This window comes from Physeter macrocephalus, chromosome 21 (genome assembly GCF_002837175.3).
Source record: "Physeter macrocephalus isolate SW-GA chromosome 21, ASM283717v5, whole genome shotgun sequence".
Classification (NCBI taxonomy): Eukaryota; Metazoa; Chordata; class Mammalia; order Artiodactyla; family Physeteridae; genus Physeter; species Physeter macrocephalus.
In genome coordinates this window covers 120,510,110-120,535,842 of record NC_041234.1, presented here as the reverse complement: position 1 = coordinate 120,535,842, position 25,733 = coordinate 120,510,110, and the positions used below count along the sequence as shown (strand labels likewise).

Below are 25,733 nucleotides of genomic sequence, written 5' to 3'. Positions count from 1 at the left end.
GGAGCCTCGGCTCGGGGGCGGGGCGGAAAACCGCCTTGGGAGGGGCCTCCGGGGCCTCGCGGCGGTTGGGGGCGGGGCGGGACCCGGCGGGCGCTTCCGGTTCCGGCTGCGGGGAAGGGGCGGGGCCGAGGCTGAGGTGGGAGAGTTCGGCGACGACGAGGCGTGCCGGCTGACCGTGAGGAGCTCGGTGAGCGAACCCGCGCTCCGGGCCGGGCTCCGGGGTCGCCGAGGCGCCCCGGCTCCTCGACGAGGGGGGGAGCGGCGGGCGGCGCGGCGAGGCCCGGGGCGCGGGACCAGTGCCGAGCCGGGAGTGCGAGGGCAGGGCCGGGCAGAGGGAAGTCGGGGCGGCGGCGGGTGGAGCCGTCTCCGCGGGCGGGGGGCGACGGCCTAGTCCATCCGGGGGAGCCGCCGGGGTGGGGCTCGGGAGGGCTTGCAGGGTCGGGGCCACGTCGGGGTTCCTCTGGAGCGGGGTGGACGCCGTGGCCGACCCGGGCGGCCGGGAGGGTCTCCTCCGGCTTTTGGGGAGACAGTCTTCTAGAACTTTCTCTGGATGGGCCCGTGAGGTGCGGGGTCGAGGCCCGCGTTTGCCTTTGGCCCCGACTCCCGTTCTCTAGGAGTCGCTCTCCGGGGCTTTCTGAGGTACCTCGAGCCCTTCCGCCCCTTCGGAGGCAGACGCGGTGGTCGGGAGACCTTGGAGCCCCTCTCCTACCCCGGGAGGGGCTGCTGGCTCTCTGTGGGCCCCGAAGGGAGGGCCGCGGGCGCCAGGGCCCCTTGGCTTCCCCGGGCGACGGGGGCGCCGCAGCCTCGGGAGAAGGCGCGAGGGCGTGGCGGAGGCGGGGGCCGGGGCGTGGGGGGCGGGCGCGTCTGGCGCAGCGCGCCCCTCGGCGAGGCGGGGGCGGGCCCGGGCCCGCGGGGCTGCGAGGGCGGCCTCCGGGCTCCACGAGTTTCGTGTCCGGCTCCAGACGCTGCCCCGGCTCCGCGGCGTGAGGAGCCTCCCGGACTCCACCGGGAAGGGATCGTCCGACAAGGCGGCCCTGGCTGTGCCGGCGCCCGGACTGCCGGGGCTCGAGGCCGTGTCGGCCAGGCCTCGGCAGGCTGTGAGGGCGGGTGCGGGGGCCGCCCCGCTGTAACGACTCCTGCTTTTTCTCTGCTTCGTCAGGAACAGGCTCCCATCTCCCCGTTGGAGAGCTGCTGGCGGCACGATGAGTCTGCAGTGGACTGCAGTCGCCACCTTCCTCTATGCGGAGGTCTTCGCCGTGCTGCTCCTGTGCATTCCCTTCATCTCTCCCAAAAGGTACGGCCCGTGGAGCGGGCAGGCGAGCCGGGGAGAGGTGCTCCGCAGCTTACGCCTGCGGAGTTGGCGGGCCCTGGCGTTGAGGCCAGACGGAGGCAGGTAGAAGCTGTCTGGGGTAGGGGTGGCAAGGGTTGTGTTGGTCATCGCCCGCCTTCCCCGCAGCTCTGCTCTGTCACATCTTGCCGAGTTCTCTTCCCGTGCGCCCTGCCTTCTGGGCTTCAGAATGTCCCAGGGGGGAGAAGACCTAGTTATGGCTCTGGGAACGATGCCCTCCTGCCGCCCCCCGGGGGCCCTGGCGTTCAGGGGATGGCATTGTGGGACCTGCAAAACTTGCATCACGGGGTCACGTTGCCTTTGATTTGGTGACTTCTGTCCTCGTAACTAGCCTCACTGGCACTGCGTAGCGCCCTCGTGAGCATTACTCAGCCTCTGAAGGCTGGAGCCATGTTTCTTTTCAGTGATCAGAGGACCTGTGAAGGGTTAACTTGAAATTAATTTTAATTACAGTTATTATGTGAACGCGTTTACACTTAATTTGGGACATTACAGATAAGGCTGTGTTTTACGGATTTTTTTTAAAAGCTCTTTTTTAATGAAAACGTGTAGGCTCTGTTGTGACGTGATAGAAAGTATACAACATTGCTTAAGGAATATTCTTGACAGAAGCGATATCTGAGCCACCTCGGACAGTTCACAGGAAATGCAGAACAGAGGTTCCCTTGGAGCTGCAAAATCTGGGAAGCTTTGTAGGACAAACAACCTGGTTTCTGCAAACAGTAAACTGCGAAAGAAAAGAGGGCAAGGGAGGAGGGAGCTTATAGCCTAAGAGAGACTTAAGGTACTTATCAGCTAAATGCAGAATCAGAATCTTGTCAGGCTTCAAGCAAACCAACTAAAAATAATTGTCTCAGTTGGACTTTGGAGTTCTGATGGTGAGAGATTCTTGTTGATATTTTTGAGGTCTGGTGATGGCACCGTGATTAGTATTTTGGAAGGTTCTTCTCTGATAGAGCTGTATCCCGAAGTATTTATGGAGGGAAATGAAGAGAGGTCTTGGGTGGGGGGCTTCCCTTGTGGCGCAGTGGTTGAGAGCCCGCCTGCCGATGCAGGGGACGCGGGTTCGTGCCCCGGTCCGGGAGGATCCCACGTGCCGCGGAGCGGCTGGGCCCGTGAGCCATGGCCGCCGAGCCTGCGCGTCCGGAGCCTGTGCCCCGCAACGGGAGAGGCCACAACAGTGAGAGGCCCGCGTACCGCAAAAAAAAAAAAAAAAAAAAGAAAGAGAGGTCTGGGGCCTGCTTCATGGTAATTTAGGGTGGTGGGAGTCTAGGTGAACCACGATTGGTCACGGGGGAAAACAGTTTAAAGAAATGTGTACGTGGCAAGCATTTTGATACTACAGAGGGGAAAGTAAGTTTCCCATTTCCCTCCCCAGAGCCTACCAGTGTTTAAGACTGGTTTTCTAGAAGTTTCTATACACGGACACGTATCCTTTTTTTCTTTTTAACATTCTTGAATGGATGTCATAAATTGGAGAATCGCAAGCAGCTGAGGCTGAATCTGTATGGGATATTCAACCGTTGGGGACGAGTGTAAAACTGTATTTCTGTTCTCAGGGCCCTGGATCCCAGGCGTGCGTTCTTTCTCTTCGGGCCTTAGCCTTTTTGTTTTCTTCACAGATGGCAGAAGATTTTCAAGTCCCGCCTCGTGGAGTTGGTAGTGATCTACGGCAACACCTTCTTTGTGGTTCTCATTGTCATCCTTGTGCTGCTGGTCATTGGTGAGTGAGCTGTGGCTGAGGGCAGCTACCTGACCTAGACCCTTGGACGCAGCCTGTGCTGCAAAGCCCCGTGCCACGTTCCATGAGCAGTGTACAGCTTTGGCTTCTCAGAGACGGACCACTGAAGTGCGCCTGTCTTTCTCCTGGGGGAGGAGGCTGACTGCTGGCAGGGCCTTGGCTTTGACCAGCAGCCTCTGTGTGCCCGGTGGTGGCCACCTCATGTCTCAGGCAGCTCCTCACGTCCTTCCAGGGCTGAGGCCAAGAGAAGCTAACTGGCTCATGCTGACCTTGGTCTAAGTAGCACTGCTCCTTGGGCAGTTAGCGTCAGTCTCTCCCTCAGTGCCTGGAAACAGGCCTCAAATAGGGGACTGAGTTACCAAGCAGATAGGGAGCCAAGCTGGGAAAGAAGCTGCCGTGTCCTGAAGTATATGGGGGACAAGAGGTCTGATAGCATATCTAGGGGGCAAATCCCAGATCTCTCTGGATCTGGGTCAGACTTCAGGTTCCTCGAAGTCCCTTCACTTCTGAAGTTCTGTAGACCCTGCATCGAGGTACATACCCGCAGGGGCTTGAAAGATGAACAGGGGTGGGGCCTGAGGCCAGGTGGTGGCATGATTGTTTGGAGACCAGAGGAATCAGTATAGCTCTCATCTGTCTGTTAAAAGTGCCTTTTGCTGCGGTAAGTGATCAATATGTCCCCCTGCTTGGTCTCCAAAGTATTGGCTCACCTCTGCCATAGACAGTGGTCCTGTCTCCAAGGTGCGATGCCTGCTTAGACTCAGAGCACTTCTGTTTCCCTGAGTCCCCAGCAGAAATGTGGCAGGGGGGTGGGAGGCCAGGGGGCCATAGTTCAGGGGAATGTGCAGGGCTCTACCCACCAGCTGCAGCATTAGGCGTGTCTCCTTCCTGATGTCTCCGTTCAGGCAGGACTGCCTCTGAACAGGTGAGGTGCAGCCTATCCATTCCCAGCCGTGGAGGGTGGCTGCCAGCTGCCCACAGACCTCACTGTTCTTGAAATACTTGGTAAAGCCCCAAGAGGCAGCTCTTTCCAATCAGGGTTCTCTCCCTGAGCGGCCTCTGAGTCCAGAACAGGTAGGGATTATGCGTGTCTTCCCCTGAGCAGGAAAAGCCAGGCTGCAGGGTTTTGGAATTGGGTGTGTGTGCTTTTGCTTTTGGGTGTGGGCTGTGGGCAAGAATTGGGGTGGGGAGGGACCGTGCTGAGGGTGTTCACTTGGGGCCTTGCCCCTCTGCAAACCAGCCTCCACAAACTCTCCTAGTATGGCAGAGTGGGCCGGGGGGGGGGCCCTTTGCAGAAGGCAGTAGTTGGCAAAGGTGCCATTCTTCTTTTTTGGGGGTCAGGGAACTGCTTGGATGTTCTAGAGAGACATCCTGCTATGATGACAGGCTGCTTTCTAGCCTAAGGGAAAGAAGCATAATCTAGAGAAGCCTACCTAAATAAGTTGTTAGCTAGTAGCAAGTACTGATGACGTAACATAACCAGCTAGAAGCTGCAGGCCTGGCTGGCCCCTGGCCATCACTGGGAGGGGCCTAGGGCACATCTCACTGGGCGAGTGGGCTTAATGAGGGTCCAGGGTCAACTGCCCTGGGCTGGAGGCCTGAGATAGAGGGCAGCACTCTGCTGCGTGACTTGGGCTAGTTTGGCCCAACGCCCCCATCCCCGGTCTGCTCTCTGCCATCAGCCAGAGGTGGTCCTGGAGGTGCTGGGGTTTCTGGATGCAGAAGACAGTGTAGGAAAACATGGTTTTTGTTTGTTTAAATCACAAAAATAACACATCTTTAAAAATTCACAAATTCAACCTCGAAAGCTAAAGTCCCCCATAATCCCATGTCTCACAGGTAAGTATCGTTAAAAGTTTATGGTGTGTTTCCACAGGCATTTTCTATGCTGTCGTGTTTATTAAACTAGTGAATACTGTTTGGCTTGGATTCAGATCACAGTACACATTTACTGCATCTTAGGCTTTTTTTCTTATAGCAGTCTCATTCTTCTTAAAGATTGGGTAGTAGATTATTGTATGGTTTTACTGTAATTCCTTTTTTATGGGCATTTTCGTATCATTGCACATATATGCAGATCTTTCTGTAGGGTAAATTCATAGAGGTGGAATGGATGAACCCAAGGGCATGAACTTTTAAAATTTTATGTCTTAGTTTGGGCTGCTGTAGACCATAGACCGAGTGGCTTAAACAAAAGACATTTATTTCTCAAAGTTCTGGAGGTAGCAAGTCCAAGATTAAGGTGCTGGCAGATTCAGTGTCTGGTGAGGGCTCTCCTCCTGGTTCATAGGTGGCTGTCTTCTTGCCATGTCCTCACATGGAAGAAGGGACAAGGGAGCTCCCTGGGGTCTATTTTATAAGGGCACTAATCCCATTCACGAGGGCCTCGCGCTCACTTCCCAAGGGCCCATCTTCTTCATATCATCTGGTTGGGGGTTAGGATGCCAGCTTAGGAATTTTGGGGGCCAGGAACACACAGTCCGTAAAAAACATTGTTGTCCTGGTTTATATCCCTGCTAACAGTGTTGAAAAAGGGCTTGCTTCATGGTACAGATGTGACACAAAAACACCAGTAAAGGGAGGCAGATTTTTATAATGTAAGATCAGCTTAAAAAAACAAGCAGTCTCAAACCAGAAATTAAGAACCAGACCACAGCCATACAGTGATACTTTGACCCTCTCCCATGGGGGTCCATTAAGAGCCCTCTTTAGGTAGATCTTTACGTACTGACTTAAAAAGATGTCTCAGATGTTCGCTTTGGCAGCACATATCCTAAAATTGGAATGAGATAGAGATGATTAGCATGCCCCCTGCACAAGGATGGCACACGGATTGATGAAGCATTCCATGTTTTTAGCACATTGTAGGCTCTACAGAAGTAGAAATAAAATGTTGTACACATGAAATTTATATAATGTTACAAATCAGTGCACCTCAAGAAAAAAGAGATTTCAGGGTTGAGGGAGAAAAGCAGTAGGTATGGGATGGTTCCATTTCTTTTTTTTTTTTTTTTTTTTTTTCTTTGTTTTTTTAACGTCGTTATTGGAGTATAATTGCTTTACAATGGTGTGTTAGTTTCTGCTGTATAACAAAGTGAATCAGCTATACGTATACATATATCCCCATATCCCCTCCCTCTTGCGTCTCCCTCCCACCCTCCCTGTCACACACCGCCCCCATCCCGCCCCCTAGGTGGTCACAAAGCACCGAGCTGGTCTCCCTGTGCTATGTGGCTGCTTCCCACTAGCTGTCTGTTTTACTTTTGGTAGTGTGTATATGTCCATGCCACTCTCTCACTTCGTCCCAGCTTACCCTTCCCCCTCCCCGTCTGATGGTTCCATTTCTATTCCACAAACGCATAGAGGTGAATATACGGGTGAACCAGAGGGCTGTGTGGCCAGCAGCAGCTCTCCAGAGCAGAGGCTGTTCACCATTCAGCAGGTGTTTGTGTGTGTGCCCCCTGTGCGCCTAGCACTATGCTAGGCCCTAGGGGTGTAATAGGAAAGATTTCTGCTCTCGTGGTGTTTGTAGTCTAATTTGGGGGAGATGGACAATAAACCTGTAATTGGGGTAATTTCAGATGTGTGTATTGCAAAGAGAATGACATCAGGTAATGGGACTGAAAATGACTGCTTTTTAGCTGAGCTGGCCACATGTAGCAGGTCCTGCTGGAGGTGATTATGTTATGGGATTCTTACTCCTTCTGCATTTCTGCTATGTTTGAACCTTTCATGAGCGTGAATTTCTTTTGTAATCAGAATAAAACAGTTTAAATAATAAAATGGGTTATAAAGCTTAGAAATGGAAACCCTTGAATCTTTAGCAGGCGTGCTTCAGGTCTTTACTCCTAGGCAGCTCATGCCTCCCTAGCGGGCATTTCCATAAACAGGAGTACCTCGGCTTATCAGTTGGATGGCCCATGGCCAGCCCAGTTTGAGATAAACAGAACCAAACATTGGGGGGCCCCATGGGAAAGGGGAGCTGCCTCTGTTGCTGGCAACGTCTCAGATTCGGTGAGCATCTTGACACGGAGAGCAAGCTCGTGGCCTGGGTAGAATGGGTCCGGGGGGTGACGTGAGAAAAGCTGGAGGAGAGAGTAGGTCCAAGGGCAGCGCTTCTGACAAGGCATCCCCCACGGTGTGTATAGAAGGGGGATAGCAGGGGAGACAGATTCGAGGGAAGCAAGGCTGCCCCAGCTCATGCGGCCTGTCTTACCTGGACAGGCCAGCCTAGTCTGAGCGGGAGCTAAATGCCTGTTATCTCTTCTCTGCTCCGGCACAGATGCTGTTCGCGAGATTCGAAAGTATGACGACGTGACGGAGAAGGTGAACCTCCAGAACAACCCCGGGGCTGTGGAACACTTCCACATGAAGCTTTTCCGTGCCCAGAGGAACCTCTACATTGCTGGCTTTTCCTTGCTGCTGTCCTTGTGAGTGGAGAGGGGTGAGGGACTGTGAAGGGACCTGTGGGCTAGCCCATGACTTTGCCTCCTCAGTCTGTGGCCTTGAACTGGAGGCCCTTTCTGTGTTAGGGGACCCACACAGTTTCCCCAGAGGCCTCTGATTTTTCTCCTGACCTCCGGAGGCAGCATGGAGGGTGGGAGAGGGCTGACTAGAAGGTCAGAAGACCATGTTTTGGCTCTGCTGTAACCTGCAACACGTTCTCTTAGGACAAATATCTTATTACCAGCTCGCTTTCTGTACGCAGAGTCAAGTAAATGACAGGCGTTACCCTCCTCTGGGAGAGGCTCTTTGGAGCCCAGCTTAAAAGGGACCAGTTGAACAGGGGCTTTTTGTGTATGGGGTCCTGTCCTGAGAAGAGTGGGCAGAAATGGCACGAAGGGGCTGAGACCGACCCTGTCCCCAGGGCCTTCCCAGATGTAGACCTGTCACAGGAGCATGAGACCTATTGGAGCCTGGGGGCCAAGGGCTTCCAGGGTTATTGGGGAGAGCCTACCGTGAGGTTACTGAGAAGTAGGGTGAGTGTATGGATTCTTGGGCATTGGAATGACTGTCTGAGTTTCAGTTTTTCAGAAAAAAAAAGTCAGTTGCTCAGCTGAGCCTGGCCTCTCTGGGTCAAAGTTGGAAAGTGGCGGGTGGTGGAGCTGGAAAGGGCTTTTCAGGGGGATACATTTGATCACAAGAGTGATCTGCAAGGCTGCTGTCTTCCAACTTCTGAGAGTCAGGAACTGAGAACGCTGGGAGGAGTTGGACACATACTTTAGAGTTTTAGGGTTTCAGGAAGCTCCAAAAAATAAGTATGATCTTGTGGACTGAGACTCTCCTGACTGCTCTGCTTCTGTGATCTCTTCCAGAAGGAGATCTCCAGGGCAGGTATTATCTGACCAGGCCAGGGGACAGTGGGTAGCCAGGTGTACCGGATGAGTGAGTGTGTGCTCAGCTCTGTCCTCTGCGACACTGTGAAGCGAGGTGTTCCAGCTTAATTCCTGCAGTTGGCTTTAAAAAATTGACATATAGCTCAAATCGGCATCTGGTTCTGTGAGTGTTTGACAAATGCAAAGTAGAATAACACCACCACCCTTCAGGGTACAGAGCAGTTGGCAGTCTCCTAACCCAAGCAGGTGAATTCAAAGAAGAGCAGTCCTCATTTATACCTCCCCTCTTCCCGAAGGGACGCGTGGAGGCTGAGAGAGGAGAGTGATATTTGGGCCCACCGGTCCCATGCTCCCTTGCAATCCCGCTCTGTGCTCTGTCGTGTCAGCTGCCTCCTTCACTTTGCTCTGACCTCTCCATTTGACAGGCGTGTAAGGAAGGCTTCATCGAATTCCCTTTAAAACATGTCGGACATAGTAACTTCTTGGACCTGGTTGTTCCAGCAGCCGTACATCTGTTGCCTGTCCATCTTAGCTTGCTGTGCCTGCCATACCCTCCCGTGTCCCTGGCCGGTAGCTGACCAAAAAAAGGATGTGAGGTTGGTCTTGTGTGACTTCTTAGAAAAGGAAACAGTGACCCCAAGGATCAGTGTGGATTCATCAGTTGCCCACAAATGAGCTGTTTAATTGTTTCTAGAATTTTCTGAGATGATATACTCCTCCCTAGTCTAGGGGTCAGATCCTGTATGGTGGCTGTGGCCCTTGAGGAACTTCACTATTTGCATGACATTAACCATCCAAGAAAAAAAGATTACCTGTGAATTCTCTGGCCGTCCAGTGGTTAGGACTCTGCGCTTTCACTGCCGAGGGCCTGGGCTCAGTCCCCGGTCAGGGAACTAAGATTCCCACAAGCCGCGCAGCGTGGCCAAAAAAAGAAAGAAAGAAAGAAAGAAAAAAAAAGCTTATCTTGAAGACTGGATGGCCCGGTGGCCTCGCTTGTGTGCGTGTGAGCTGTTTGGGTTCTGGTTCTGCTTGAAGTCAGTAAGGACTTTAATAATCCTTCATAATTCAGTGGGCCTTTATAAATGGAAAAGGGCAGCCCGAGAGAGATGGAGTGGCCTGAGTTGCACAGGTTCTAAGTGGCCAGCCCGAGCTCACGCCTAGTTCCGACCCTCTGTTCAGATGCCAGCTAGGGTGCATTGGAGTGAGCAATTAGTGCCAGATTGTTGGTGTATAGCCTGCCTCTGACCGTAGACTGGATAGTGGGCTGCTTTTTTCCCCTGGATTTTGGTAGGAAGGTGCCTGGATCAAGTACACGATCTGTACATCAGCCTTATTAGTCTAAGTTTTAGGAGTCCAACGACTTTGAGCTCTTAGTTCCATTTGTACATCTGAAGATTATTAAGTAATCTGGTAGTATAAAACCTTTGGAGGAAGTTGAGGCTTTAAATAAACAAATAAGAAAATACATCCTCTAAAACGCTGTCGTAACCACTGTTGACACATGCGTTTGTTAAATATTTTTCTAGACTTTTCTATGCCTAACAGCAGCTACCACTTGTTAAGCATTCAGTGTGCCAAGCTCACGTTAATTTTTATAGTAGCTCTGCGAAGAAACAACTGAGGTTCAGAGACCCCCAGTTCCCTGAACTAGTCATCAGCAGAGCTGAGAATTCAGACTTTAAGTGATGGGACCTCAGTCAGCAGCCACGTGCTTCTTCAAAACAGGGTCAGGTTGTAACTACCAAGTGGGAACATGGGTCTTCCACTTTGTCATTAACATTGTTCTAGGATAACCCATCTGTTGCCAGCATTCTTAGGTGTCTACCAGTTCCCCACTGGTGAACATCAGGCCGATCTCCCCATTTTTCTGATATCACGAACAGGGAAAACCCGTCACTTTGCGTGCCTCTCAGCTAGACCGCCTGGTACTCTTCAGAGTGTCTCTGCCCCTCTTACTGTCTGTCTCTTTCTCATCCGTATTTGTGCAAGTCTCACTTGCAGGTACTGGCTCAGTCCCTGAACCCCGTAGGCTGTTTGGGAAAGGGCACGTGGATCAGGGTGGATGGGTCAGGAGTGGCCAGAGAGAGGGTGGAGGGTTTTGAATGCCAGTTTCAGAGTTTGTACCCGACCTCTGTGGTAGAGCACTGAGTTTTTCCAGTGGTGCTGCGCCATGGTCAGAGTTGCGTGTTCATACTTGGCGCCTGGGATGGAGTAGAGCAGGAGAGCCTGCAAGCAGGGGGACCAAGTCAGAGGTCGCTGAACTGAGAGATGCTGGTGGCCTGAACCAGGTTTCAGAGGTGCTGGTGGAAGAAAGGGGAGGAACTAGTGGGGATGCCAAGCCTCTGAGGTTGAGGTGGTGGTGGTTCTCCTGTGGGCGCCCACAGAGTGGCAGCTGTGGCAGAACCCAGAGGAAGGCTGCACACCCACCCGTGTGGAAGGAAGGGAGCCGGTGAGGCCTGCTGGAAGGAAGGAGGAAGCCGGGGGAGAGGAGGGGGGTGACTTCACCGAGGGGTCAAGGAATGGGCGACAGGGCGGTGCTGGCCACTCCCTGGAAGTGAGATGGAGGGGAATGAAAGCAGATGCAGGGAGAGGCAAGACTGGGGGAGAGACAGCAGGTTAGTGGGTGAGGGGACCACAGAGGGAGAGAGCAATGCTCAGAAGAGAGGCTGGGGTCAAGAGCACGTTGGGGGAGAATTCCTTAGCTGTCCGGTGGTTAGGACTCTGCGCTTTCGCTGCTGAGGGCCCGGGTTCGATCCCTGATTGGGGAACTAAGATCCCACAGGCTGTGTGGGGCGGCCAAAAAAAAAAGCACCTGGGGGGAGCCTTGAACAGCCCTCATAATTGAAAACAGGGGCCCCAGGCTTAAAGGACGCATCATGTCCTTAAACAAGTCTGCACTTCCCTGCAACAGTCTGCTGGGGGGGGCAGGGGGGCAGCATCTGGGCTTTTGTCTTGCATCTGCTTTGTGGTCGCTCTGACGTGGGGCAGCTTGCTGCCTTCTCAGGTCCTCATGCTCCTTTCTCTGTGGGCTGGGCCCCAAAGTCTGAGAACAGCTGTCTCTACTCAGAAGCCTAGGGGTGGTCTGCCTCTTTTTTTTTGTTCCATGTGATCCCCTGCTCCTGTGTGTTGTTTTTTAATTGCGGTAAAATGCATTAACATCAAACAGATCATCTGAACCATTTTTAAGTGTACAGCTCAGTAGTGTTGGGCCCGTGCACACTATTGTGCAGGCAGCCTCCAGAACTCTTCATCTTCAAAACTGAAATTCTGTCCCCACTCCACAGCCAGGGATCTCACCTCCTGAGCCTCTCTTCCTCGTTACCCGGGGAAGTGCTGCCACAGTGGGGCTGCATCATCCCAAGTAGGCTTCCTGCCGCCGGCTTTGGTCTCCTAGCCGGTCCACCCTGCCCCAGCCAAGTGACCTTTCTGGCATGTAAAACCGACTCCACCACCCCCTGCTTCCAGTGCCTTCAGAGCACCTTTGGCATCAAGGCTTGAAACCTACATCCTGCAGCCCTCTGCAGTCTCTGCTTCGGCCTCCCCGTGTCGTGAACCAGCCTCGTGGGTCCCCTTCCTTGAGTATTTCTGTGGCCTCTGCCTGGAACCCCCCAACTCTTGCCTGCCGGTCTAGCCAAGATGTCCTCTTCATGCTTATTTGGGCCTTTCCTCCTGATTCTGCCGTGCAAGGCCCGTGCTGTGCTGTGGGCTGGCCTATAGAGCTGTCCTCCAAGGGCCCCAGCGGTCTGTGAGGGGCTGCGTGGGGACCTGGGCTCACCCCTCCTTTAGTCTGGTTGGCTCTGTGCCGCCTTCACCTTAGGGACTGAATGGAGTGTCCTGGGCAGCCAGGGACAGCTTCAGGCCCATGTCCAGGTTGAACTCATCGAACTGCTGTGTCGAGTGTTTTAGGCTGGATGCCCAGCTCTTCAGGTCTCCTGAACTCTGACATCAGGAACGCCGGGGGGGGGGGGGGGTGGGTGCTCGTGAAGACGCACGTGTCTGGGTGTCCCGAGGATGTGGATGTGGATGCCGTTGGTCCCAGCACTGCGTAGTGGGCCTCTGGTCTGTGACGGGTGTGGTGCAGGGCCCATTTAATGTGGACTCGGGCAGCGCAGGTGCCGTCTCGCATGCTCTTGCTCGTCTGTTGCCTTAGCGCCTACTTCCCTGCTCCGGGACCGCCTCTGGTCGGCATCCCTCCGGAGCTGCTTGGCGTCCCTCTGGAGCTACAGCTGTGGCTGCACAGCATCTCTCGCTGGGCTGAGTTTTGCATGTTCTGAGAGCAGTGCTCTGTTTTCTCCGCCTTTGCTAAAATGTTACTGGTCAGGACCCAAGTAGTGGTCGTCATCCAGACCCAGGAAGGTCCACCCTTGTGCGTGAGGCCCCTCGATCTGTAGTGACCTGAACTTGGTCCACAGTTGCCTCTTGTTTTCTGCCTACCTCTCTGGGGCTGGGTTGTGCACCACAGTCAGTCCAGATGGAGCTGCCTGTGCTTTGCTACAAAGTTCCTCTGCTTAACCGCCAGTGACTTGGGGGCTGGGTTGTCTCCTGGAAAGGTGATCGTGCCCTTCAAACTGCTGGTGGGGCAGAATCCATCCAGACCCTCTGGGGTGAGCGGGACGTTCTGCTCTGCTTTCTTTGCTTTTGGGTCAGCCCTGTTTGCTGCCAGCTTTCAGCTCTGCAGATAGTTGGTGCCCAGGCGACCGCTGGGGCTTGTGTCGATGGCGAGACAAGCCAGAGCCACCGTGTCCACGGAGGCCACGTGGGCCTAGCAGGCGGGGATGAACGTCCAGCCTGGGCTCTGCCGCCTGCAGTGGCCACGGGGCGCTTTCTTCCCTTGCCCAAGGGAGTATAACAGCCCATGGTGGTCCTGAGAGACAGATGGGCATAGTGAGAGTGGACTTTGGAATTGGCTGGGTTTGGATTCTGGGTCTGTTACTGTCTAGCTGTGTGATCTCGGGTAAGTCACTTACTCTCCGGAGCCTTTTTCCTTACCTGTTGAGCAGGGGTTGAGGATGCCTCTTTCGAGCACTTGCTGTGAGGATGGAGGTGACTTGGGTTATGTTCTCAGCATCATGCCTGGCACGTGGGGAGTGCTTAATAAACGGTAGTTGTTACCGGTATCACCCCAAGTAGTGAGAGAGTTTTGTGGGATTTTTCCCACTCGTGTGGTAGGCTGTGCTGGGCCTAGGTAGGGAGTTGAAGAGAAAGCTGGTGTTGGCCTTCAGGGGTCTTACGTTCCAGGCTGGGCACAGGGTGGGGAGAGTGGAGGTGGGAGAGCAGAGTTGGGACAGAAGGATAGAGAGGATGGGTACTGCAGCCAGAGCAGAGGGTGGGGGGAGGGCTGCCCCAGGGAGAGGCCGAATAAGGGTTGGAGGCGGCCAAGCCCGAGGAATCCTCAGGGCCCTGGACATCTGGTTCTCAGCACTGGAGGCAGCATAGAGGAGCCAACCCCCTGTGGTGTCACTCAGCTTCAACAGTGAGTGTCTCCCTGGCCAGTCTCGTTTGATTGCCCCCTTCCCCATTATTCTCTGGATTTTTTTGAAACCAATCCCAAATATTATGTTTACAGGCAAAATAACGTTTTGGATTATCGCTTTGAAAACAGAGGGAGTTTATTAAAAAATCATAAGCACGCTAGCATTTTGCTTATCACAAGAACCTTATAATAACTCCTTAGTAACCAACTCAGTAGTGATTGCTCATGTTTCCCAGATTACTTTGCAGGTTTTGTTTATGCTTTTTTAGTGTTTGTTTAAATCCCTTTCTAGATAAGGGAACCTAAGGGGTTTTTAAAATCTGATGCTCGGGGCCAACCCAAAGATAAAGTGATTTAAGTGGAGGACTGACCTTAGAAGGCCAGGTAAAGGGATTTTTGACCTTTATTTCCTCTTGATCCAACGATCCATCCATCAGCTGCCATCATTTTCTTTCTTTTTTTTAAAAAAATTAGTTAATTATTTTTTGGCTGCGCTGGGTCTTTGTTGCTCTGCGCGGGCTTTCTTTAGTTGCGTCGAGCCAGGGCTACTCTTCGTTGCGGTGCGCAGGCTGCTCATTGCGGCGGCTTCTCTTGTTGTGGAGCACGGGCTCTAGGCGTGCGGGCTTCAGTAGTTGTGGCTCGCGGGCTCTAGAGCGCAGGCTCAGTAGTTGTGGCGCACGGCCTTAGTTGCTCCGTGGCCTGTGGGATCTTCCCGGATCAGGGCTCGAACCCGTGTCCCCTGCATTGGCAGGCGGATTCCTAACCACTGCGCCACCAGGGAAGCCCTGCCGTCATTTTCTAAGACTACAAATACAGTAGTGTTTCACAGCTCAGCCCTGGGTAAGAGCCTTTTTGATAAGTCCGTTGATTTCTAGTCCCCCCCCTCCCCCAGCCAAACTCACTCCAGCTACTAGTGTGCTGGTGTCCTGTGGGTGCTGGGCCCAGGAGGGGGCTCTGATAAGGCGGGACTGTGTTAAAGCGGGGGGAGTTGCTACGAAGAGGCCACGGAAGACCATCTGACACGCATCGGCTTCTTTTAAAATATGGATTGTTTGCTCAGCTACTGGATTTTGGCCTAAGAATTCTCTTCATACTCTAAAGGCAAATGGTGAATGACCTCTTTGGGGGCAGGGTGCCAAACTACAGGGGTTCAGTCTTCCTGATTCCAAGATCATCGGAAGCCTGATGTTCCAGGAGGGCCCCTTTCTCTGAAGGCAGAGGGTGGGGGGAGCGGAGAGCAGGGCTGGAGATGGGAAGGGCAATTGGCTCCTCCAGCCCAGCGCCGTGTGACAAGTTGCCTGCAGGCTGGAGACACTCTCGCTGTGAACAAATGGGGCTGGTGTGACTGAGGAGCTGGATTTTTCATTTAATGTAATTTTTATTTATTTGAACTGAAAGGGCCTCTGGTGGCCTCTGTATTGGACGGCATAGCCAATGCCACCTCTCGTTCTTTGCTTTCTTGGTTCCCCAGCCCGGGCCAGACCTGTTTCCTGGGGCTTTTCCCACAGCACATCGCCATCGCCTGCTGGAGACACTGCCTTGTTTGTTGCCTTTGGACTGGAGTACCGTGTGGGGCACATCTGGGGGTCGACAGCTCCCTCCTTCCCATTCCCTTGAAATAGCCGGGGGGCCACCAGCATATTTTAGCGCTGGAACATCTGCCTAGTGTCTGGCCTCTTTCGGTTGCTCTCTGTCCCCCAGTTTATACAGAATCCCCCTCTGCCCCCTGCTTTCAAGAAGGCAGTGTGACAGGCTCGCTCCTCTTCGCTGCTTCTCTTCAGCTCCAGAGGGCCCCCCGCCCCCACTCCCTCTAGCTGGCCTTGCTGTCCCCAAGGTGGACAGGCACCACCTGGGCTTAAGCTGACGTTGCTGCAGGGCCTTGGCCTTTCCTCGACCCTGGCCCCCTCCCATTTTGTCCGACCTCAAGGGTTAAGAGGAAGGCCGAGCGCATGTGCTGAGATGTACTCCTGAGACGGACGGGGGCAGCCCTTGGAAGATTTTCCCTGGATCTTTCTGAGTAAACTCTCCTTCCCGTTCTGCTGCCTCCTTATCTTCATGACTCCAGACTCTGTTAGGGTGAGAGTTTCCTGGGGCAGCTTCCACCCTGTTATTACCGCTCTGCTTTGTCCGAAGTTTTTGCTGGGGCAGCACCTGGCTTTTGGTTCCTCGCCACGGTGGCCACCTCCCCACGCCGCCGCGCCGCCGCCGCCTCAGTGTGTTTTGCTGGCGAGCTGGCCCGAGTTCACCAGGAGTCCACCTGCCACCCTGTGGAGCGGCGCCAGAGGCAGAGCCGTAGTCGGCCCGGAGAGTCAACAGGTGGCGCTGTGACACCAGCTTCCCGCTTCCCCAGGGCAGCAGGGTGAGGGGAGTTGCCTGCCCACCTATCTCGCTGCGGGGGCCCTGAGGGCTGAGTGACCCGAGGGCGTGGCACCTGGGAGATGCCTGGTAAATGCTAGTGGGCAGGATTGGCAAGGGGGGCGGGCACAGCATAGAATATTCCATTTGGGACTTGGGAGGACCCTCCCCCTTGATCTCGTCCCACTTCCTGTTAAGTCCAAGTCTGCCTCCCCCTGTTCGCCCACAGGAGGGAGACAGGATCGGTGTAAAGCACACGTGAAACCACGTCTCCATAGCTTGATATGGTTGGCTCTGTTTCTCCTGCCGATCCTTGTTTACTCAACCTTTTATAAAAGCATGAAAGCCCCACTCAGCGTCCAGAAACATCTTACCAAGAAAACCCAGTTGAATTCAGGTATTTGGGGATGACATTTGTCTGCCAAGGACACATCTGGATTCTCTTATGGTTCGTGCACTGACTTCTGTCTCAGTCGCTGGGTGCATTTAACCCAGACCCTGGCCCCTCTACCAGCCCTGAACCTTTGGGAAATCCCTTCGGCTTGTGGCTTCTCACCTGTTGTCCAGAAAGGGCTAGGAATAGTTACCTGCATAACAGTACTTGGGCAGTCAAGCCGAGCACGGTGGAGGATGGCCAGCAGGAGTGGGGACAGCAGTCCGTCAGCCTTCTCTCTAGGCTGACGTCTCTGGGCTGTTGAGAGTTGGAGATTCTGAAGCTCAGCACCTTCCACTGTATGCCCTGCTCTGTCCTGGGTGTCGGTGGAGACTTAGAACACTGAGGGGACAGACACAAAAAGGGCACATTGATGTGCCTGGGAGAGGGTGGAGGCTCTCGGGGAGTGTTGGAGCTGGATCTTGGGTGAATTGGGGGCAGGCACAAGAGCATGGGGCCTAATGTGTGAGGGGCACTAAGAAGTTCTAGAAGGCCAGCTCCTGGGCAGGCCCGGTCGGCCGTGCTAGGGAATGCTGCTCTTGACTTAGCTGGGGGCCCTGCAGGGGCACCCTTTGGACTTGGGCCGGGGCACTGGGCTTTGCCCCCAGCTTTGGTGATGAGTGTTTTCCCAAGTGCCTACTCAGCTACCGCTGCAGTCACAAGCCTGGCTGGCTCATCAACACGGGTCTGACATGGCGCCTTCCTGCTGCTGTTTCTCGTCACCCTGTTGCTCAACTGACTGGCAAGCCCCGCCCGTGTCTGCCTGTGTCCCCCTCTGTGCGGCTGGGCCGAGGGAAGGCTGAGTCCGGGGAGAGGGCCCCAGACTTACATTCTGTCCTGGCCTGAGGTGTGGCATCACACGCATGGGGGACGGGGGGAGTCATCTGCAGGGTCCCTTCCCAGTAGACCAGGTGGGGGGGGGGTGTAGAGATTGAAGGTGCATTCCCTGGTCTGAAGGCGTTTGTGGCTGGGCAGCCAGTTGAGGAGCAAGTGACAGTGTGATGCGGGGAGATGATTGGGAGGAGGAGAAGAGAGCAAGAACCCTGCAACCAGATGAGGGGGCACAGGGGCTGGTGCGGGAACATGTGGAAGGGGGGGACCTGGGAGGTTCAGGAGAGACTTTGAGGAGAGAGTGGTAATGGAGCTAGGTCTTTTTTTTTTTTTTAATTAATTAATTTATTTTGGCTGCGTTGGGTCTGTCGCTGCACGCGGGCTTTTCTCTAGTTGTGGCGAGCGGGGGGGGCTACTCTTTGTTGTGGTGCGCGGGCTTCTCATGGCGGTGGCTTCTCTTGTTGCGGAGCACGGGCCCCAGGCGCGCGGGCTTCAGTAGTTGTGACGCACGGGATTAGTTGCTCCGCGGCACCTGGGATCTTCCGGGACCAGGGATCAAACCCGCGTCCCCTGCACTGGCAGGCGGATTTTTTTAAATGTCCCCTTTTTTATTTTTAAATTTTACTTATTTTTAATTTATTTTTGGCTGCGTTGGGTCTTCGTTGCACGCGGGCTTTCTCTAGTTGCGGTGGGCGGGCACTCCTCTTTGTTATGGTGCGCGGACTTCTCATGGCGGTGGCTTCTCTTGTTGTGGAGCACAGGCTCTAGGCACGTAGGCTTCAGTAGTTGTAGCACGTGGGCTCAGTAGTTGTGGCGCACGGGTTCAGTTGCTCCACAGCATGTGGGCTCTTCCCCGGGCCAGGGCTCGAACCTGTGTCCCCTGAATTGGCAGGCGGATTCTTAACCACTGCGCCACCAGGGAAGTCCCCTGGAGCTGGGTCTTGAGTCATCAGCGAGAGTTCTCAAAGAGAAGGGGAGACACCCCTGCAGACTGGTGGGCTGACGTGCAGTGACAGGAGATGAGGCAAGTGAGGACTGGCGTGTTCAAGAGCAGCCAGTGGTTTGGTGTTAGTAGAGCAGAGGGCCATGCGGGTGGTGAGGGGACAAGAGCCAGCTCGCAGAGGGCTGTGTGCCAGCCAGAACAGTGGGCGGGCGTTAGAGGGATGGAAGCAGAGGAGTGACATGATCAGATTGTCTTGGAGAAAGATCACTGGCTTTCCTTGGGGGCATGGATTGCAAAGCTGTATGGTGGAGGGTAGGGAGGAGGCCGCTTAGGAGCTATTAAAGTCATCCGGGAAAGAAGCAGTGAGGCCACAGGGCTGACTGGGGCCCAAGGTGGCATGCAGGCCCAAGAGCCTGGGTAGCTCAGTGACGGCGTCCACCACAGCGCGGTGCAGGGGCAGTTGGTCTGTCATGGATGGGCTGAGTCGGGCATGTCTCGGGGACACGCAGGAGCCAGCGGTGAGTAGGCAGCTAGGTGTCAGGATCTGGCTGAGATAAACCCGTCGGGCGGTGGGATTGGTGGGTGGTGAGGGTTGCTTGAGGCAAGGGTAGGGGAGAGTTCCAAGGGGGTGACCCGTCAGCTGTGCCAAGTGCTACAGAGCGGGTGTCCCAAGGGCTCCAGGGTGCTCCTTGGATTGGGCGGTTAGGGCAGTGGTGATCGTGCGGGTGGCGTGGCCAGGGCAGGGTATAGGTTGGTGTCGGTTGAGGAATGGAGGAAGAGAGGAGGGGCTTGGGCTGGTGGGAGGCAGAGCCTTGAGGGGCGAGGTTCCTGGAGGGAGGAATTACCCAGAATCGTCTGGGGCTGGGTTGGAGGAACAGGTCTAACAGGAAGGGAGAGGACAGGGATGGATGGCGTGGGTGGATGGTGTGAAAGACACGTGGTCGGTCGGGGAGGGGCATCTACCCTGGAGGCTTTCGCCCTGCACTGAGGGGGAGACCCTGAGGGCGGGCGGGGGGGCTGAGCAGGTTGACGTGGCGGGAGGCCCCCTGGACAGCTCTTGCGCTGGGTACTGCGTGTTTGCCCGGGCTCTTGTTGGCAGCCCTGGTTCTCCATAAGTGGGGATGGGCTGGGACGGCACCGAGGAGAGCTCGGCCCCTGCTGTACTGCTGTGGTCCTCACTGCCACCACCATCCTGGGCCTGGCTTCCCTGGGTAACTGGGGTGACAGCTGTGGTCGCTCACAGTGCTGCTGGAGTCCCGCCCCGTGTCAGCCGCCTGCCCGGCCTTGTCGCGGGGGCAGGCGAAGGGGGAGCGTCACCTTTGGGCTTGCCTGCTCCATCTTTGCTGGCTGGGTCTGCCAGGTGGCACATGTGCCCTCCCCCCCCCAACCCAGTCTCCGGCTGGGAGGAGCAGCCTCCTCCACGTCGCCAGGATGTGCTCAGAGCTGCCTGAGCGCCCTGTGCTTGCGAGCTTGGGGCTTAGTCAGACTTGCCTTTCTGGGCTCCCCCGATGACTGCCACTCTGCCTGTATGACTCAGGCACGTTGCTTCTCTCTGGCTCCTGGGGCACTCGGGAGCTCCCTCCACCTCCAGGGCTTCAGCCTGGTGGGGGGCAGGCTGGTGGGCAGTTGCGGCTGAGACAGGGAAACCTGAGACCTGGGCCACGAGGTCTCGGTCGCTAATTTTAGAGAGCACATGTCACTGGAAACTCTCCCTTCCTGCCAGGAACCAGTAGCCTGGCTCTCCCCATCCTGACAGGGGCCCCTGGAGCCGCTCCCTAAACCAGGAAGCGTGATGGGTGCCTCACAGCCCCTGCGAGCCGCTCCCCCTCAGGGCTCATTCCCAGCAGCGGCTCTGCCAGGGCCTGGCCAGGGAGAGCTGGGCGCCTTGTTTGCTCTCCCGTCCCTCCCTAGTCCCCTCGTCCCCTTGGGCCTGAAGAGCAGCAGTTGTCCACAAGAACCCTGCAAAGGCGAGAGGAGGGCTCGGAGCAGGCAGCTTCAGCTGCTTTGTCTCCTCTGAGCGAGCACTTTGTTGTGGAAACACCCCGGACATGCTGAGTCCTCCCCTCGTCCCCGGGGCCTGCCCATTCTGCACCCTTCTCGGGGCACTGGCTAGCCAGGCCCATCCCAGGCATGTGGGGCAGTGCCCCCGCTGCCCCCCACTCTGAGTCCTCCCGTCCTCTCTCCTGCCAGCTAACATCTCAGGGCAGGGTGGCTGTCGGGAAACGGAGCAGCGTGTGCTCAGCTGCCACGTGCTTGCCTCTCGTGGCTGCTCTGAACCTGAGATGTGTGCCTGGGCCCTGATTTTTTATTTTCTGTCCCCCTCGCCTGGGGAAACCTCAAGCTGGTGATGTTTTCTAACAGGTGTGGTCTGGCAGCTGCCTGTAGACTGCATTTGGGAAGGGGGTGAGAAGAGTTGTTTCCATCTCTCTCATTTGGCCCGGGTAGTGGTTCCCTGGAAATCGAGAACACGTAGTGGTTGGCAGCTCAGGCCTTGGGGTCAGACAGGCAGGAGTGCGGATTCCAGCCACATTCGTTTCTGGCTCTTGACCAATTGCTTCAACATGCTGAGCCTCCATTTCCCCTCTGTGAAACGGGGGCGGTAGTAGCAACTGTCTCACAAGGTGGGCTGGAGGATTCGGCCGGCCCTTTGGAAGCCCCCGCAGCACTGGCTGCTCTTGGGTGGTGTGTTTGTTGTTTGTTTGTTTTGCTGCATGGCATGTGGGATCTTAGTTCCCCAACCAGGGATCGAATCCACGCCCCCTGCATTGGAAGCGCGGAGTCTTAACCACTGGACCACCAGGGAAGTCCTGGGCTGCTCTTGTTTATCAAGGCGAGCGCAGCCTTGCAGCGAGGAAAGTGGCAGCATGGCTGCTTTGGCACGTCTAGGCCCTGCCCTGTAAAGTGCCGGGTTCTAGGTCTTTAGGCTGTATCTAGGCATGGCCCCTTGTGTCCTGTCAGGCTCCTGCTTCCTGTGCCTTCTGGGTTGGAGGAGAGCCCCTGGGCTGTGAGCCGCCTTTTGGGGGCACTAGTAATCATTCTGGTGGCAGGGGACAGCTCCTGGCTCCATCTTTCCCCTCACGTTGCTGGTGTGTTTTGCTTCGCCTCCCTGGCAATCCAGAAGGACAGGTCTAGGCTGCAGGCAGGTGTGGGGTGGCAGCAAACAAAAGAAGTTCATGCTAGCCATCTTTCCCCCTTTCTTTTGCTCACTTCTCCCTTCTTTTTGTAAACAATTACAGCTTGGTTAGACGCCTGGTGACTCTTATCTCCCAGCAGGCCACGCTGCTGGCCTCCAATGAAGCCTTTAAAAAGCAGGCAGAGAGCGCTAGTGAAGCGGCCAAGAAGTACATGGAAGAGAATGACCAGTTAAAGAAGGTGAGTTCGGCCTTCCCAACCCCCCCACGTGACATTCTTTATGGGCCACAGCAGCTGACGTTAGCCTATCGGGCTGGGAAACGTGCAACACTGCTGTTGTCTGAAAAGCGGAGGAGTTGGGTGGAGGGACGAAGGGGGGGTACTGGGAGGGGTCTGGGGGACGCGATGGGTAGGGGGGCACCCTTGCTGCTCTCTTGCCTCTACCCGCTGTGCATCCAGGCCAGACTCTTCCCTGATAAACTGATTCCCTAAGGAGTCGAGCCCTGTGCTGTGAACATTGGGCAAGTTAGCACAAAAGAACACAAGATAGGATAGGACCAGTCTTGGTCCCCTGCGGATTGCTATCAGCTGGGGATGAGGCGGGGCAGTCCTAGAAGGCTTGTCAGAGGAGGTGAGGTGTGAGCCAAGCTGGGAAGGAGACGGATGGACTTGGATTCATAGGCAGGATAGAGTTGGATGGGCAGGGGTGAGTTGGGGGCTTCTCGGCTGGAGTGAGCTGTGGAGCTTGGGGAGAGGAAGCGATGGCATTGGTCAGTTGGGGGTCACTGGCAGCAATCCCCAGATGACAGCAAATGGAGGCGTTGGATGGACTGGTCAACTTGGAGGAGCTGCTGAGAAAGGAGGCAGGGCTGGGGGCCAGGGCAGGCAGGGCGTGTGGCCTGGGAGCTGTAGCAGGTGGCCCTGCTGGCCCGGGCTTTGCCTGGTGGCTGGGAACAAGCAGTGGCCCAGTTCTGTGCTGACATTTCTGAAGGGGCAAGTGCCCAGGGCAGCTTGAGGAATCACAGCTCAGTGGGGAGGACGGAGCTGGACTCCTTCCCTCCCTCCCTCCCTCCCTCCCTCCCTCCCTCCCTCTCTCTCTCCCTCTTCCCTCCTGAATAACCCAGGCCCTTGGCACTGTTCCTAGGAAGCTGCCGGTGGAGTCAAGTTGGATGGCAGGGACGCTGAAGTGAAGTTGGAGGAAGAGAACAGGAGCCTGAAGGCTGATCTGCAGAAGCTGAAGGACGAGCTGGCTGTCAACAAGCAAAGTGAGCACTGTCGTCGGGTTGCCCCCGGCCCCCAGAACTCGGGAGCCTCTGCCGGTGGCTGCCACACCTCTCTTGCCAAAGTATTAACAAACTCACGCAGGCTCAGGAGCTGCGTGAAAACAGAGAGATGGCTCCCTGCTCATCCAGCCCAAACACAGCCGGGCTCGGCCCCAGCCAGTGGGGCTTAGTGGTTTAGCAGTGCACTCAGGGTCCCACCAAGGAGGGCCCAGGAACCCCAGAGGCCCATGGGCTAACTCCAGAGCATCTCATCCAGCGCCAGGCGTGGGGAGTGGCACTCGGTGCCTTGTCACCAGGGGCCTGGTGGGTGGGGAAGGAAAGGCTGCATCAGAGCTGCTTGAGATGTTCCCATCTGCTCCCTTCCTGAAGGCCTCTCTCGACACACCTCTCGTTCTCAGCTTTGAGGCTGGGGTTCTGCTCGCTGCCTCCTGCTCTCACCCCCAACCTTTTCACAATGTTTGTCCCATGCTGTCAGCCTCCCTGCAGTCACCGCTGCTGAGAGCCATGCAGGGTTCCTCCATTAAAGGGGTTGAGGGGCGATCCTCGGTGTTCTCCTACTTGTCCCAGCTTTGTTGGCCAGCCCTTCCCCACTTTTGGAGGCTTTCGAGGCAGCTGGCAGAGGAGCTTTCTTGAGAGGAGTGGTCTCCCAGACACCCTCACTGGGGACAGATTTGGGGCGGCTGCATCTGCTGTCTACAGCAAATGGTGTTTTTCTCCCTAATCCTCATCTTTTAATTTTCCTTCCTTCACCACTTGCACCATCCCCAGAACTGGACAAAGCTGAAGCTGAGGCTCTGGCCATGCGGAAGCAGTCTGAGGGCCTGACCAAGGAGTACGACCGCCTGTTGGAGGAGCACGCGAAGTTGCAGGTCAAGCATGCTCAGCTTGCTCTGTTGGAACCGAGCACCCCCCCCCACCCACCCCACCCCCACCCCCACCCCCCGCGCAGGCGCAGAGCAGGCCTGCCACTCCCTTAGCCTCAGGGCCAACGTGTCCCCTTTGAGAGGCCTCGGCAGCAAGCTGGCTGCTTTCTCTCCCAGTCCCCCTTTTTTCCTTTGTTGCCGTTGAGTCCGGGGCCAGCGTGGGCCCAATAACCGGAGCCCCTTCTGGAGCAGGAGGGGTGTGGCCTGGCAGATGGCAGCCACTTACTAAGGTCTCCTTGGCAGTCGGGTCAGCCCTCTGCACTGTGGGCCTGCCCAGCCTCGTGCCCAGCATCAGTGCCCTTGAGAAGAGCTCCTTGCCTTACACGTACCCCTGGTCCATGGTGTGGGGCCCCTGACTCTCGTCCAGGTTTACTGAAGGGCCCCATCAAGTACCGGCCAGAGACGTGCAGGGGAAATTCCAGTGCTGGCTGCTGGCCTTCCCTCCGTAGGGGCTGCGGGGTGATGTGAGGCCGAGAGCTGGGGACATCACAGCCAGCCCCCACCCATTAGGTCCGAGTCACTGCCACCACCTACGCCCGCAGGCCCAGTCTGAGTCCCCAGGCTACCTGCGTCTGGAAGCTCAGGTGGCCTGGAAATTGGGCATGAGGGCTAGGTAAACACTCCTAAGTTCCGATGGTTGGATTCAGTGCTTGGCGGCCTGAGTTTGGGCACCGTGGAAGGTGGAGGAGGAGGGCCCAGCCCCCAAAGGGGGGGACCAACAGCTTCGGTGCAGGGCGGGCTCACTGGCAGGACCTGTGGAAGGTGTGCAGAGTTGGGAAGAGCCTGAACTGGGATTTGGAAGGGACTCAAGTTCAGAGGCAGCCGTGGGCACGAGGGTGGGGGTGAGTGAGGCCCAGGAGAAGGTGGTGCTGCGGGGTCGGGGCTCTGAGAAAAGAGCGACAGCAGAGGCTTGTCTCCCCTCTCCCCCTCACCCCACGCCCCCGCCCGGCTGGAGTTAGGGTTACAGCCCTCGTGGAGTGGGGCCACTCCCACCCTGGCAGACTGCGAGGTGCTAGTGAGGGGTGGGGGTCCCTTGCTCATCTGACCACCTGGCATCTGGGGAAAGGGGCACCCCACTGGGCCTCTGGGGTGGAGGGGCTGGAAGGCGAAGGGGAGGAGTGTGCCTGCCAACCCACTGCTTTGCAATTTCTGTTCCCTTTGCAGGCGGCGGTAGATGGCCCCATGGACAAGAAGGAGGAGTGAGGGCCCCCGCTCCCCACCCGTGGCTGGCTGCTTCCCGAGAGCCCGGCCTCCCTCGGTACTTCGGCTCGCTCCCTTCCGCTTTCGTTCCCTCGCTCCGCTTGCAGTTCCATGCCCTCCCAGCATTATGTAGGGGACTCAGTTCCCACCCAGGATGAGTAAGGCTGCGGCAGGTCTTGCTTCCCGCTGTGTTAAGCCCCTTCATGTTCCCGCTGTGTTAAGCCCCTTCATGTTGATGCTCGGGGCTCCAAGGCCTCTTTTCTCTGGTCCTGCAGGAGGGTAGGTGGAGCAGGAAGAGTAGAGTTTCTCTTGGGGCAATAAACGTTGTGTTGTGTCCGTGTGCGTGCGTATAACTGAGGCCGCAGGGAGGCCTCCTTGTGATCTCTCTCCCTGGAGTGGCTGGGAAGGTGGCGGCAGGCAGCTCGGACAGAGACCCCCGCTCCAGTCTTTGCCCTGGAGACCTTCCAGACATTTTGTCTCCATTTGTTCAAAACCCCTAAAGGCTCCCTCATCCCAGGCTGGGCACAGGCTCATACTTGCCCTCTCTGCCCCTCTGCCTCCTGTTCCCCAGGCCAGGCCCTGTTTTATGGCCACGTGGGGCGTGTCCGCCCTGTCCGTCTTCCTGGGGGTTGGTTGCTGGGCCCGGGGAAGCTTGGGAGGCAAGGTAAACCGCTGGGGCTTCCGGGTGGCAGGCTCGCCTGCCTCCTCTGGGTCCTGTTCATCACATCTAGGACA

General features: G+C 56.2%; 1 protein-coding gene and 1 non-coding gene across 2 annotated transcripts; both read left to right on the top strand.

Moving 5' to 3' along the window:
• The first annotated feature begins 90 nt into the window (after positions 1-90).
• On the top strand, positions 91-25,334 carry BCAP31 (B cell receptor associated protein 31). The gene is made up of 8 exons (XM_024116806.3): positions 91-187; positions 1,160-1,294; positions 2,971-3,071; positions 7,372-7,519; positions 21,697-21,832; positions 22,737-22,857; positions 23,644-23,744; positions 24,963-25,334. Exons 2-8 carry the CDS (start codon positions 1,203-1,205, stop codon positions 24,999-25,001), a joined length of 738 nt encoding a protein of 245 aa, XP_023972574.1. The 5' UTR covers positions 91-187; positions 1,160-1,202; the 3' UTR covers positions 25,002-25,334.
• Positions 5,841-5,945, top strand: LOC112062415 (U6 spliceosomal RNA). The gene has a single exon (XR_002890707.1). It is a non-coding gene; the product is annotated as a U6 spliceosomal RNA (small nuclear RNA).
• Positions 25,335-25,733: the final 399 nt, after the last annotated feature.

What these genes read in the sequence shown, in the direction of transcription:
- BCAP31 (XM_024116806.3), top strand. Translation starts at nt 1,203, where the DNA reads ATGAGTCTGCAGTGGACTGCAGTCGCCACCTTCCTCTATGCGGAGGTC. An exon ending in GCTGGCTGTCAACAAGCAAA is followed by an intron (nt 22,858 to 23,643) that starts GTGAGCACTGTC and finishes CACCATCCCCAG; the next exon opens with AACTGGACAAAGCTGAAGCT. An exon ending in AGGAGCACGCGAAGTTGCAG is followed by an intron (nt 23,745 to 24,962) that starts GTCAAGCATGCT and finishes TTCCCTTTGCAG; the next exon opens with GCGGCGGTAGATGGCCCCAT.